At 47.4% G+C, this 12,116-nt stretch overlaps 3 protein-coding genes and 1 long non-coding RNA gene across 6 annotated transcripts in view; all 4 read right to left on the bottom strand.

The window, feature by feature from the left end:
* LOC135388923 (TM2 domain-containing protein 3-like) overlaps positions 1 to 12,116 on the bottom strand; it is a 140,594-nt gene that overhangs the window by 90,173 nt on the left and 38,305 nt on the right. The window lies entirely within an intron of this gene.
* On the bottom strand, positions 1,096 to 2,562 carry LOC135389756 (acetylcholinesterase-like). Its single transcript, XM_064619787.1, has one exon. The coding sequence runs from the start codon at positions 2,560 to 2,562 to the stop codon at positions 1,096 to 1,098; it is 1,467 nt and encodes a 488-aa protein (XP_064475857.1).
* LOC135387503 (uncharacterized) lies at positions 8,404 to 8,791 on the bottom strand. The gene is made up of 2 exons (XR_010421155.1): positions 8,683 to 8,791; positions 8,404 to 8,617 (listed from the first exon to the last, which is right to left on the bottom strand). It is a non-coding gene; the product is annotated as an uncharacterized LOC135387503 (long non-coding RNA).
* On the bottom strand, positions 8,924 to 10,151 carry LOC135389755 (acetylcholinesterase-like). Its single transcript, XM_064619786.1, has 2 exons — positions 8,988 to 10,151; positions 8,924 to 8,935 (listed from the first exon to the last, which is right to left on the bottom strand). Exons 1-2 carry the CDS (start codon positions 10,149 to 10,151, stop codon positions 8,924 to 8,926), a joined length of 1,176 nt encoding a protein of 391 aa, XP_064475856.1.

Genomic DNA, 12,116 nt, shown 5'->3' with positions numbered 1-12,116 from the left:
GTTGCGACACACTGGAAATGCCCGTGTTGGCCACGCGAAACCTACCAGGAGCGTAGAACCACAGCGCTGTAGTCGCTTGCAACGGTGGCGGCTATGGCAAGCCGTCAATTTGGGTACGGCCGAAGCAGCCACATCAATTCCTCAACCAATACCTTTGCTTGGGGAGTGAGCTAGTCAACGATGTGGCAGTAGCCTCATATTCAAAATACAACATACTGCGCGATCAAACTCTTTAATAAACGATTGATGTTTACAGGGGACTGTATTTTGCGGAATCAAATCGCATTGATACCGTGTGGCAAAACAAAAAGGAAATGAGGGAGAGAAAGGACGGACAAAAAGAGACGGGCGTGTTACAGAAACAGTATGCGCAAGTGTACGTCTGCATAGTTGATCCCTGGAAAGGGTGTCAATGCACCATGAGGTCGCCGTCACTGGCTCGCATATTAGCACTCAGCACGTGTCATAACCCCACCTGGGTTAAGTGGTTGCCGACAGCTGCGGAGTCTTTGTTTTTGTTTGCATAACAATACCAGACTGTGCATTACAAAGAGTGCTAGGAAACGTTAACCAGTGACGCTATAGTACGGTATAAAGAACATAACTTTTGACAACAGACGGGAGAACGCGCACAAGACAAATTCTCGCTTCCAACGAGTCATGCACCTTATTCAACCAGTGACATGTTCTAAATATCCACTTGGGCACATCAATGCAACTGTGAGCGTTGATGATAAGAAAAGTAAGGAACCGCCGGAACAATAGGCCAGTTGCGGCAATTTCCGGCGGGTGATGAACGCAGTAAAACTAAAACATGAGCCATATATAAATTTTATTTCACGACTTTCGCTCGTCTCGTCTGTACTCCTCATGGTTTTATGAGGCCGAGCGAAACGAAAGCATCGCGGATAAGACGACACCCGCTTTCATGGAACGCAGTACCGACGCTGGTGTTGCCCGCTTGAAGTCTTACATGATGAGGGTCCTCCTTCGTGTAACTGGGCCATTCGGAGCCATCTGGTAAGATCGGCCTTCTGTAAAACAAGATATACACGAGGTAGTGGTAGCCTCTGAGCGATGGTATGCCAGCTGTACTTACCCCGTGTTGATGAAGTCTGTGAAAAGTTTCATCATTAGCATGCTCTGCTCCCGATCCAGGTCTGTGTAGCGCTCTGGAAACCGAAACGGCATACCGAAGGTGTACTGGAGCTCGGTAAAGTGCGTTGCGCCCATCCACGGAGGAAAGCGACTTTTCACTGACCGATGGTCGAACACATAGAAGTAGACCGGGTAGTTTAGACTTGCATATGCTTCAGCAAAAAATACTGTTGGACACGTAATTAGGAGGTCGCTTAAAGCGTTTATCAGCGACTGAATTATTCCTTCTCCCTGCTGGACGTTTGCCTCAAAATCGCTGGTAGTGGCATTTTGCAAGGCTTCTGGCAAGCCAGGATAGAAGTGACGAGTCATAAACGCTAGCGCCTCAGAGTAGGTCAGCCCTTCGGGCTCATTGTTCAGGTTGAAACGCTTCGTATCTTTCAAGTAAAGGAACAGGCTTGCTTCCTGTGCATTTACGCCGATCAATAAGGCATCAATAGGGATGAGATGCGGGTCTCGAAGTGTTTCCTGAAATGACCGTGGTACGTAGCCGTGGCCGAACGACGGCGTGAAAGTGAGGAGCATGTCAGGGTATTGTGTGTCTTCTGCTTGTAGTATGGCTTCAATTGGAACTGACCGTAGGCAAGACACGACCTTGATCCACTCGTCCCCATTCACCTCGCATCCAACGGCTTCCGCCAGCCTTGTCGCCAACTCACGACCAATTACGTTCTGCGGTTGTAGCCCGTAAGGGCTCGAGCTCGCCAGTATGGCACGACGCACGATTCCTGCATTTTGAGCCGCCAGGAGATGAAGACCTGTGCTGCTTGCGCCTGTGCTTTCGCCATAGAGAGTTATTGAAGCCCTGTCGCCTCCAAAAACTTCTGCATTGTCCCATATCCAACGAATAGCTAGCTCCTGATCCAACAGACCGTAATTTCCGGGCGAACTGTCCTCTCCGGTGTAGAGAAAACCCAAACTGCCAAGACGATACGCCACGCTTACTACCATAATGTCTCCGATAGCTGCCAACAACTTTCCGTCGTACAGCTCCGTCGATGGCGTACCAGTACGGAAGCCACCGCCGTGGATCCATATCAAAATTGCCTTTCTTTTGGTGCACTTCTGTGGGACCCAGATGTTGAGAAACAAGCAATCTTCACTCACGATTCTCTTGTCTACAAGCCAGGGAGTGTCCGGCGGAAAGGATCCGTTGGCTTGAGCGCATGCAGCACGAAACTCTTTAGTTTCTAGAACTCCTTGCCATGGTGAGGCTGGTTCCGGCCGACGGTATCGAAGTGAACCGACGGGAGGTTTTGCGTACGGAATGCCGAGGAAGCGGGCGACGGGTATGCCCCGTGTCCGTTCAACGGCGCCACGAATCCGACCACCGGTAGTGTATACTGTGATGTCTGTTGCAACCGCTGTGGCCACACAAAAAATGAAGTATAGAGTAGCTTTCATCTTACTTTCCTGTAGCAGCACGGACCAGGGGACTTTTCGCTGCCGACGGCAAATATCCGGAGCAAAAATCAGAGCAAATATCCAGTCAAAGCTACCCGTTCGCTTGAAAGACTTCGGGACGACCTGCTCAGCGATGTCTCTACACGGACCTCTCCCGAGTACCGCTGTAGTGGTTGTTGCTACAGAATGCGCATATACCCTGAGCAGGAGATGTCTTCTCCTCTTGACATATGATACCGTAGAAAGAAATTGAACTCTATCTCAGAGGCTAACTGACTGAACTCAATCAGTGGTTCTTTTCCGGTATAACAGGACGAGTCATGCAAACTGTGTAACGGGGCACCGCGTTCGCTATAAAAAATGTGCATTGTAGAGACCCCACAGCCACGTCTACACATCTGGTCGATCTCCGTGCTCACAGGATACTTAGTGGCGGAAACACCTGCTGCCATACGCTGCTGACATATGCATGTTTCATATGCCTGGTCGGCATCAGTCAGTGCCCTGTCTGTCTGAAAGGGGTTATGAGTATACAAAGCGAACAATTATAATGCAAGCTAAAAACACGAAAATAGCGGGTTCAATTGCGGCCGAGGACGGTAGGAATGTGAGTGGGGTAAACACTGTTTCCAGGACCGTTTGTCAGAGATTTTCGGAGCACGTTAAAGAACTTCAAGTTTTCGAAATTATCCATTTCGTATGGATACAGTGGTACTGCAATAGGATCCAGGTCCGTTTATGTTCCGGAACTTTGGAACTTTGGAACCCTCATGGAACTTTCCCAAGGGGGGGGGGGGGGGGCAGGCCCCCTCCGGAAAGTCTACCCAGCTGACACACCAGATTAAAGTTTCGAGGGATATCCCAAGAATAGCATGTTTCATGAAAGTGATCATGAAACTCCTGTAAAAATTTGCCCCACAACGTCACGACACAGAATTCCCTACCTCTGTGTATAAAAGCAGGGGGGCCTTGTGCCCCGGTTGATTGAAAACTCTCCACCTATGCATTGGATGATACTGGCGTTGCGCTTTATGTAGCCTGCCAGGTCATGGGTCATCTATTGCAGGGGTGCCGAACTCATTCGTGTCCGCGGGCCGCATTGAGTCCTTGGGAAACTACGCCACAAAAAAAAAAAAAAAAAAAAACATCTCTTCTACGAAGCCGCATGCCACGGCTTTGGGATAGCCTGTTTCTGATATAGATGACACAACATAGAACTTAAAACGACATAAAACCTATTACTTAGCGTTGCTCAATCACATGGTCGGGAATCCTTTTTATTTGCTTGTCATGGAGAAACTTGGCCTCTCTTGTTTTTAAGTATTGCGTCAACATCATGTGAAAGTCACTGCGCAACTGAGGTGCTCGTTTGTTAGTTGTGAGCGTCATATGCCGACACAGTTGTCTCTGGGCACTTATTCGCTGCCCCCTACTGAAAGAAAAGTAGGACCGAAGGTCGCGTCCCTTTCAGGACAGGGACGGGTATAAATATATTTTTTGAGTATTTAAATATAAATACAAAATACTTTGTTGAAAGGGGTATCTAAATACTCTTCATAAATACTTTTCAACATTAGTATTTAAATACAAAATATAAATACAGTATTTAAATACCGTAACTACTACCATAAATACTGTGAGGAAAATGTCATCTGGAATTGGCAGAAATAACGATGATCATAACGACAAATCAGCAACGAACAATAGCATTTATTTGCTAGATTTTCATGGCGACTTTAATATTAGAAGTTTCTCGAAGACAGCATCTTTTAGGCCCCTTCCGTTCGGCCGTACAATCAGGTTCGTAAAGGAGAACAGCATCTCCACAGGTGCCGATGAAAAAATAATTTAATTAAGTTTGACGAAGATGCTTCGTACAACAAGGTAATTCGGTAGTCGTGACCGTTGTCCGCAACAACAGTGAAAAACTTGCCATCTCAAATGGTTTGTCGCATGCGCATGCTCGCGCAAACACAGCATAACTGCGCCCCAAACTCGCCCTTCTTCCCGAAAGGTCAAATGCAAGGCGACTTTAAGATATGAGACAGTATATACTGTATTTATGAGTACTTATAAAGTATTTACAAGAATAAATACCCGAAAATTTTGATTTAAATATAATTATAAATACATTTTTCGAGTCTGTATTTAAATACAAAATATAAATACATGTATTTATATTTTAAATAGTATTTTAATTACAATGTATTTCAATACTGCCCATCCCTGTTTCAGGGCATCGTAATCCCCTCAAGACCGGTTACGCCCCATTTCGTCCAAACGTTTATTTCGTCCAAGTGCTCACAACGTCCAAATATTTAATTCGTCCGAAAAAAATCGGACGTACTGAACACTTGGACGAAATGAACAGGCGAGGAGAAACTTGCCCAGCGCGTCCAATACCCGTACCGTCCAATAGCCCGTTTCGTCCAAAGGGGGGAATTCCCAAAGGCTCTGCTCCTTTCGGCAGGCGACTGCATGGCTGCATTCATGAAAGCACAGGCCATTTTGACACTGGGTGAATGGCAGGTGACTGTATTCATGAAAGCAAATGGATTATCGATCAAACGGGGAATCACAGAAAACACAAACCCGTTCACAGGACCGCTGACCTACAGTGACCGTCCAGTTAACGATGTGTTGTTTTCTATAACTGTGTTCTCGCTACGTATCGCGTTTCCCAATGTCAGTGATCTTTCTTGGAAACATCTAGGGATCTGAAAGGGAACTTGCGGCCCTTTGCCTTTACGTAGACTACTTCGAGCGGCAGTGGCTTACCAACGTTCATCTCTGGAATTAGTTTGCGGATGAGGACGATCTCCGCACAAACGATCACGCCGAAGGGTGGCATAATTCGCTGCGCATGAAATTCAAGAGCCAACCCCACATGACGTTTTCGAAGTTCCTCGTCGAATTTGAGTCAACCATACACAATGTAAGCACAACCAGGTAAGCAACAAATTCGCATAATCAGGGAACATCATCATGATAATTAATAGAATATAGCATATATACTCCCTCGCTTGCTCTCTTTGTATTCATGCTTCTTACCGCCATTTGCAGGTATGCATTCGGCTGCTGTTGAACGGGGCTTCGCCAAGCAGGAGACGATACAAGAGGCGCGCTTTTCCTTCTGATGGGCGTACGGAAAATACAGCTCAGGGGAAATGATGCTGGGAAACGAAGCACCCTTCACAGACGTAACAGAGCAGTTTGCTCATGTCATCAAGGCATACCTGCAGCGCATGTCCCACTTGCTGGGCCATGCTAACTAATAAGTTAGTTGTTCAAAGGAAAAAACAACAGCAAATAAACGGAGCAGGCTGAGCATTTGTTTCTCGTTTTACTCGGTGTATAAAATCTTTCAGCGGGAATGTTTAAATCTTACCTTCAACTAATAATGAAAAAAAGAAAGAAAGAAAAATAAATAAACAGAGCAGGCTGAGCATTTGTTTTTCGTTTTACTTGGTGTATGGCATCGCATCTTTCGGTGTGAATGTTTAAATCCTACCTTCAATCGTAAACGAAGCAATTGTTCACTCGCATTCGGAGATCCCCCTCCCTTTTCGGACGACACAAGCGTTTGGACGGTACGGTTATTTGGACGGGTTGGTCAAGTTTTCCCCCGTTTGGTTCAGTTCGTCCAATGCCCACTATGTCCAATTTTTTTCGGACGTGCTGAGTACTTGGACGTTGTGAATACTTGGACGAAATAAACATTTGGACGAATCGGGGTGCTACCGGCTTTGGGGCTTTACCAAATTGGTGGCACTGTAGAACACTATGACGTCATTTGTTTACAAACAGGGAGAGGTTTATTCGCAAAATTCCTAGAGATGAACGCCCCTCGTACGGCTGCTCCTGATGTCTCGGCACTCCCCAGAAGGCTGTTTCATTCGTACGTTGGTGTGGTTCGTCATGTGTACGTTGTGGGAGAGAGAGGGAGAGAGAGACACATGATGACGATGATATGGGGATGACGTTGTGGGGCATCTGCTATAGCTCCCACGAATCGATCATTGTTCGTGTAATGTTGTGCAATGCTGCACGCAGTTATGGTTGTCACATACGTCTCGAATTTGGTTTAAAGTTTCACGTTTAGGCACGCAAAGAGTCGCTTCCACACACCGAAGGCTCGGGTGGGAAGGAGTATATGTTTATTGGGGAAAAAAGGAAAGGAAGGAAAGGTTAGTCTGCGTAGGCCGACTTGCTATTCCTTCAAGAAAAAAGAAAAGAAAGAGAAGAACACAGACACACAAACACAAAAGTGGCCTTCGAGGCTGGTCGAGGGGCCGGTGGCACGAAGTAAGCTCAACAGGGTATGTAGCGGCCCGTGTGTGATGACGAGGACTTGCCTCTGCTGCCACGCGCACGGCGCTGGCACAGCTGTTCTACCGGCACCGTCCTTGCGTGAGGCCACGACCATCTGCCCGCTGGGACATTCCATCATCGCCGGTCAGGACTCATGTAGAGGAACACCACCTCCTCTATAGGCAGTCGTAACCGCTCCAAAGGCTCGCTCAACCGTGTTGCTGGTCTTTATGTGAGCGGTGTTGTATCGCTTCTCAGCTTGCGAGCGCGGATGTAGTAATGGTAGATATGGAAAACATGGATAACCGCTGTCACCGAACGGAATTCCAGGTAATAAAACGATCTTCGTACAGGAAGTTGGCACAACTGTTCGAAAAAAAAAAACTATTGATGTCCTGCTGTCGTGGACAGAGCCAGGCCAACTAGCGACAACGTAAAAAAAAACTGCAGTTCCGGGCCAGTTGTAGCCTATAAGGGGAACACAGACAATGAAAAAATGTGACTACGACAAGGCTGGAAGTATACTCTTCTTACATGTTACAGTTCGGTAGAACTACTTTGCGTGGTAAGGCCTTTTACCATACCCACATAAATAATTTTCAATTCGTCCACTCGTCCATGCTTAGAAACAGATCAAACGCGAATTCGTGGCCGTACTGTCGGTTACGACACACTGGAAATGTCCGCGTCGGCCACCTGAAACGTACCAGCACCATAGAACCTCAGCGCTGTAGTCACTCGCAACGATGGCCGCAATAGCGAGCCTCCTCAATTTGGGCATGGCCGAAGCAGTCACTTCAGTTCCTAAACCTATACCTTCGCAAGGGGAGTGAACTAGTTAAGGACGTGTCAGTGGCCTCATATTCAAAACACAACAAACTGCGCGATCAAGCCCGTTAACAAACGATTGACATTTACAGGGGATTGTATTTTACGGAATCAAATCGCATTGACACCGTGTGGCAGAACAAAAAGAAAATGATAGAGAAAGGACGAACAAAAAGAGACGGGTGTGTTACAGAAACAGTATGTGCAAGTGTACGTCTGCATCCCTAACCAAACCCTAGAAAGTGTTGAGAATCCACCATGAGGTCGCCGTCGCTGGTTGGCATATTGGTCTCAGCATGTGTCATAACCCCACCTGGGTTAAGTGGTTGCCGACAGCTGCGGCGTTCTTTTTTTTTTCATCACAATACCAGACTGTGCGTTACACTGAGGGCTAGGAAATGCTAACCGGAACGGGACGGATAGGAAAACGTTATAGTACGGTACAAAGAACAGAACTGTTGACAACAGACCAAAAAACATGCACGAGTCAAGTGCTCGCTTCCAACGAGACATGCACCTTATTGAACCAGTGACAAGTTCTAAATATTCACTTTTACGGGTAATAGGCACGTCAATGCAACTGTGACCGCTTCGCACGTTTGCCACACTTCTTGGTAATGATAAGAAAAGTAAGGAACAGCCGGAACAATAGGCGAGTTGCGACAATTTTCGGCGGGTAATGAACGCAGTAAAACTAAAACATGACACACAAGTAAATTTTATTTCACGACTTTCGCTCGTCTGTGCTTCTCATGGTTTTATGAGGCCGAGTGAAACGTAAGCTTCGCGGAAAAGACGACACCCGTTTCCATGGAACTCAGTACCGACGCTGGCGTTGCCTGTATGCAGTCTTGCATGATGAGGATCTTCCTTGGTGTAAGTGGGCCATTCGGTGCCATTTGGTGAGCTTGGCCTTCTGTAAAACAAGATATACACACTGTAGTGGCAGCGTCTGAGCGGTGGTATGCCGGCTGTACTTACCCTGTGTTGATGAAGTGCGTGAAAAGTTTCATCATTAGCATACTCTGCTCCCGATCCAGGTCTGTGTAGCGTTCTGGAAACCGAAACGGCATACCGAAGGTGTACTGGAGCTCGGTAAAGTGCGTTGCGCCCATCCACGCAGGAAAGCGACTTCTCACTGACCGATGGTCGAACACATAGAAGTAGACCGGGTAGTTTTGCTTCGCATATGCTTCAGCAAAAAATTCTGTTTGACACGTAATTAGAAGGTCGCCTAAAGCGTTTGTCAGCGACTGAAGTATTCCTTCTCCCTGCTGGACGTTTGCCTCAAAATCGCTGGTAGTGGCATTTTGCAAAGCTTCTGGCAAGCCAGGATAGAAGTGACGAGTCATAAACGCTAGCGCCTCTGAATAGGTCAGTCCTTCAGGGTCACTGTTCATGTTGAAACGTTCCCGGTCTTCGGTGTAGAGGAATATGCTTCCTTCCTGTGCATTTACGCCGACCAATAAGGCATCAATAGGGACGAGATGCGGGTCTCGGAGTGTTTCCTGAAATGACCGCGGTACGTAGCCGTGGCCGAACGACGGCGTGAAAGTAAGGAGCATGTGGTGATATTGTGTGTCTTCTGCTTGTAGTATGGCTTCAATTGGAACTGACCGTAGGCAAGACACGACCTTGATCCACTCGTCCCCATTCACCTCGCATCCGACGGCTTCCGCCAGCCTTGTCGCCAACTCACGACCAATTACGTTCTGCGGTTGTAGTTCGTAAGGGCTCGAGCTCGCCAGTATGGCACGACGCACGATTCCTGCATTTCGAGTCGCCAGGAGATGAAGACATGTGCTGCTTGCGCCTGTGCTTTCGCCATAGAGAGTTATTGAAGCCCTGTCGCCTCCAAAAACTTCTGCATTGTCCCATATCCAGCGAATTGCTAGCTCCTGATCCAACAGACCGTAATTTCCGGGCGAACTGTCCTCTCCAGTGTAGAGAAAGCCCAAACTGCCAAGACGATACGCCACGCTTAGTACTATAATGTCTCCGACAGCTGCCAACAGCTTTCCGTCGTACAGCTCCGTCGATGGCGTACCAGTACGGAAGCCACCGCCGTGGATAAATATCACAATTGATTTCCTCTTGGTGCGCGTCTGTGGGGCCCAGATGTTGAGAAACAAGCAATCTTCACTCACGATTCTCTTGTCTACAAGCCAGGGAGTGTCAGGCGGAAAGGATCCGTTGGCTTGAGCACATGCAGCACGAAACTCTTTAGTTTCTAGAACTCCTTGCCATGACGAAGCTGGTTCCGGCGATCGATACCGAAGTGAACCTAACGGAGGTTTTGCGTACGGAATGCCGAGGAAGCGGGCGACGGGTATGCCCCGTGTCCGTTCAACGGCGCCACGAATCCGACCACCGGTAGTGTACACAGTGATGTCTGTTGCAACCGCTGTGGCCACACAATAAATGCAGTACAGAATAGCTTTGCGACTCATCTTACTTTCCAGTAGCAGCACGGACCAGGGACTTTTCGTTGCCGACGGCCGTCGGAGCAAATATCCAGTCACAGCTACCCGTTTGCTTGAAAGACTTCGGGACGACCTGCTTAGCGATGTCTCCACACGGACCTTGCCCGAGCACTATTGTAGTGGTTGTAACTATAGAATGAGCATACAGTCAACGCTCGTTAATATGACACTGGTTAGTATGATATCCTCACTTTGTGACCATCTTTCTGGGGCACGGTTGGCTCCCAAAGAAGGTCCTGAGTAAAGACCACTTGTTATTATGACAACTCGATAATCCGACTGTGACCAACATTCCGGGGACGAACTGGGGAGAACACGTGTACTCCTCTCTGGTTATTGTGACCGTCCCCCACTGACTGAGTCATTCGGCTGACCCAAAAGTTCAATGGTCCCGGGAAAACACACGCGCGGTGAATGCCAAAGTCACGACCCCTAAGGTGACTCACTGCTCACTTTAGTGCAAGCAAGAAGCGTTAAAAGACGGTCACTTGGCCAGTACCGGCGAAGCGCAAGCGTACGGAGCTCACAGCCGGGATGAAGAAACGGATATGCATGTGGTTCAAGGAGAGGTCTTCTACCCATCAAGAACTTGCCGACTGGACCAAGAGGGAACTTTCCTTGGAGATAAGCAGGTCGACTGTCTCCACGGTGCTGAAGCATTTCTGCATGTGGCTGGAAGTTCCCGTCGACGAAGCGACCACGGTTCGAGCAAGGCAGCCAAAGTATGTGTCCCTAGAGAAGGCACTGCACAGTAAATCATTTTACACCTTTATTTGCTCAAACAAGGTGTATTCTTATAAAAACACTCTTTTCTATTCCACAAAAAGTGCATTACTAAAGGTGTAATATCGACATACACCAAGTCTTATCCAATGTGGATCATTAAGGGTGTAGAGTGGGGTGTTGAAACAGGTGTTTTCCGTCGAATGCACCTTTTTTACACCCATTTGAATTGGGAGTATGGTGTTAAAACTGGTGTTTTATTTCATGAGAGAAAAATTATGCTGGTTTCACAGCTCCGCTCAGCAAGTAATCACATTATAGACGATAACCTGAGTTAAAAACACAGTATTTGACAGGGAGGGATGTTAGAAATTTAGCTTATACCTTTGACTCGTTGCAAGCGTGGGTGTTAATTGCAAAAACATATTCCCGCCACCGTTACAAACGTTTCCCGCCCCACCACATGTAACGAACGTGCCCCAACAAATTTTATTTCAGTATATGATACATCCGACACGCCAATATAGGCTACTCAGGGTGCCCCAGGTCTCTTTATTCCTCTGCACTCACGTTGGTCCCACAGTGTTAACAAGCTAACGAGGCGTGCCTGCGACGCATTGCACTCCGGTTTAGGTTCTACGATGGAACCACGGCTGGAAGTATACCGCGTTCGCGGTGCTGCTTGCCATAGAAGCAAGAACGTCGAACTGTATGTCTCGGCCAGTGGTGTCGGTATGCTGCCGCGGAAGCTCCTATTACACTATTTGCGAGGGAATATTTGCTAGCAAATAATTCCATCATAAAAGGTGTTTTCAATTGAATACTCCCATTTTAAAGGTGTTTTTGTTTTTAAATACCCATTATAACAGTGTTTTATTAGGAATACACTTAACTAAAGGGTGCATTAGAAAACACCCATCATTTGAGTGTAAAGGCACCACCAAAAAGGTGTGCGCCATGGGACAAGCCATTTACACCAAGAAAGTTTTAAAAAGTTTACTGTGTGCTAACGTGGTTCAACGACATCAGGGCTAGAGGAGCGGTGGTCAGCGATGCCATGTTGATAGAAAAAGCAAAGCTGTACGGAAGTCTTCTCGGTAAGTTTTCGTTCGTAGGAATACTCCGCATTTGGTCCTTTTTGCTCTGAAAAGCCCTTCATTTCGTCCATCCCCGCTGGTATCGAAGGCCTAACTATTCGACGGGTTGGCT

Source organism: Ornithodoros turicata, chromosome 3 (assembly GCF_037126465.1).
Source record: "Ornithodoros turicata isolate Travis chromosome 3, ASM3712646v1, whole genome shotgun sequence".
Lineage (NCBI taxonomy): Eukaryota > Metazoa > Arthropoda > Arachnida > Ixodida > Argasidae > Ornithodoros > Ornithodoros turicata.
Note: the sequence above shows the minus strand (reverse complement) of the source record. Positions and strands in the feature narration are given on the sequence as shown.

What these genes read in the sequence shown, in the direction of transcription:
- LOC135389756 (XM_064619787.1), bottom strand. Translation starts at nt 2,562, where the DNA reads ATGAAAGCTACTCTATACTTCATTTTTTGTGTGGCCACAGCGGTTGCA.
- LOC135389755 (XM_064619786.1), bottom strand. Translation starts at nt 10,151, where the DNA reads ATGAGTCGCAAAGCTATTCTGTACTGCATTTATTGTGTGGCCACAGCG.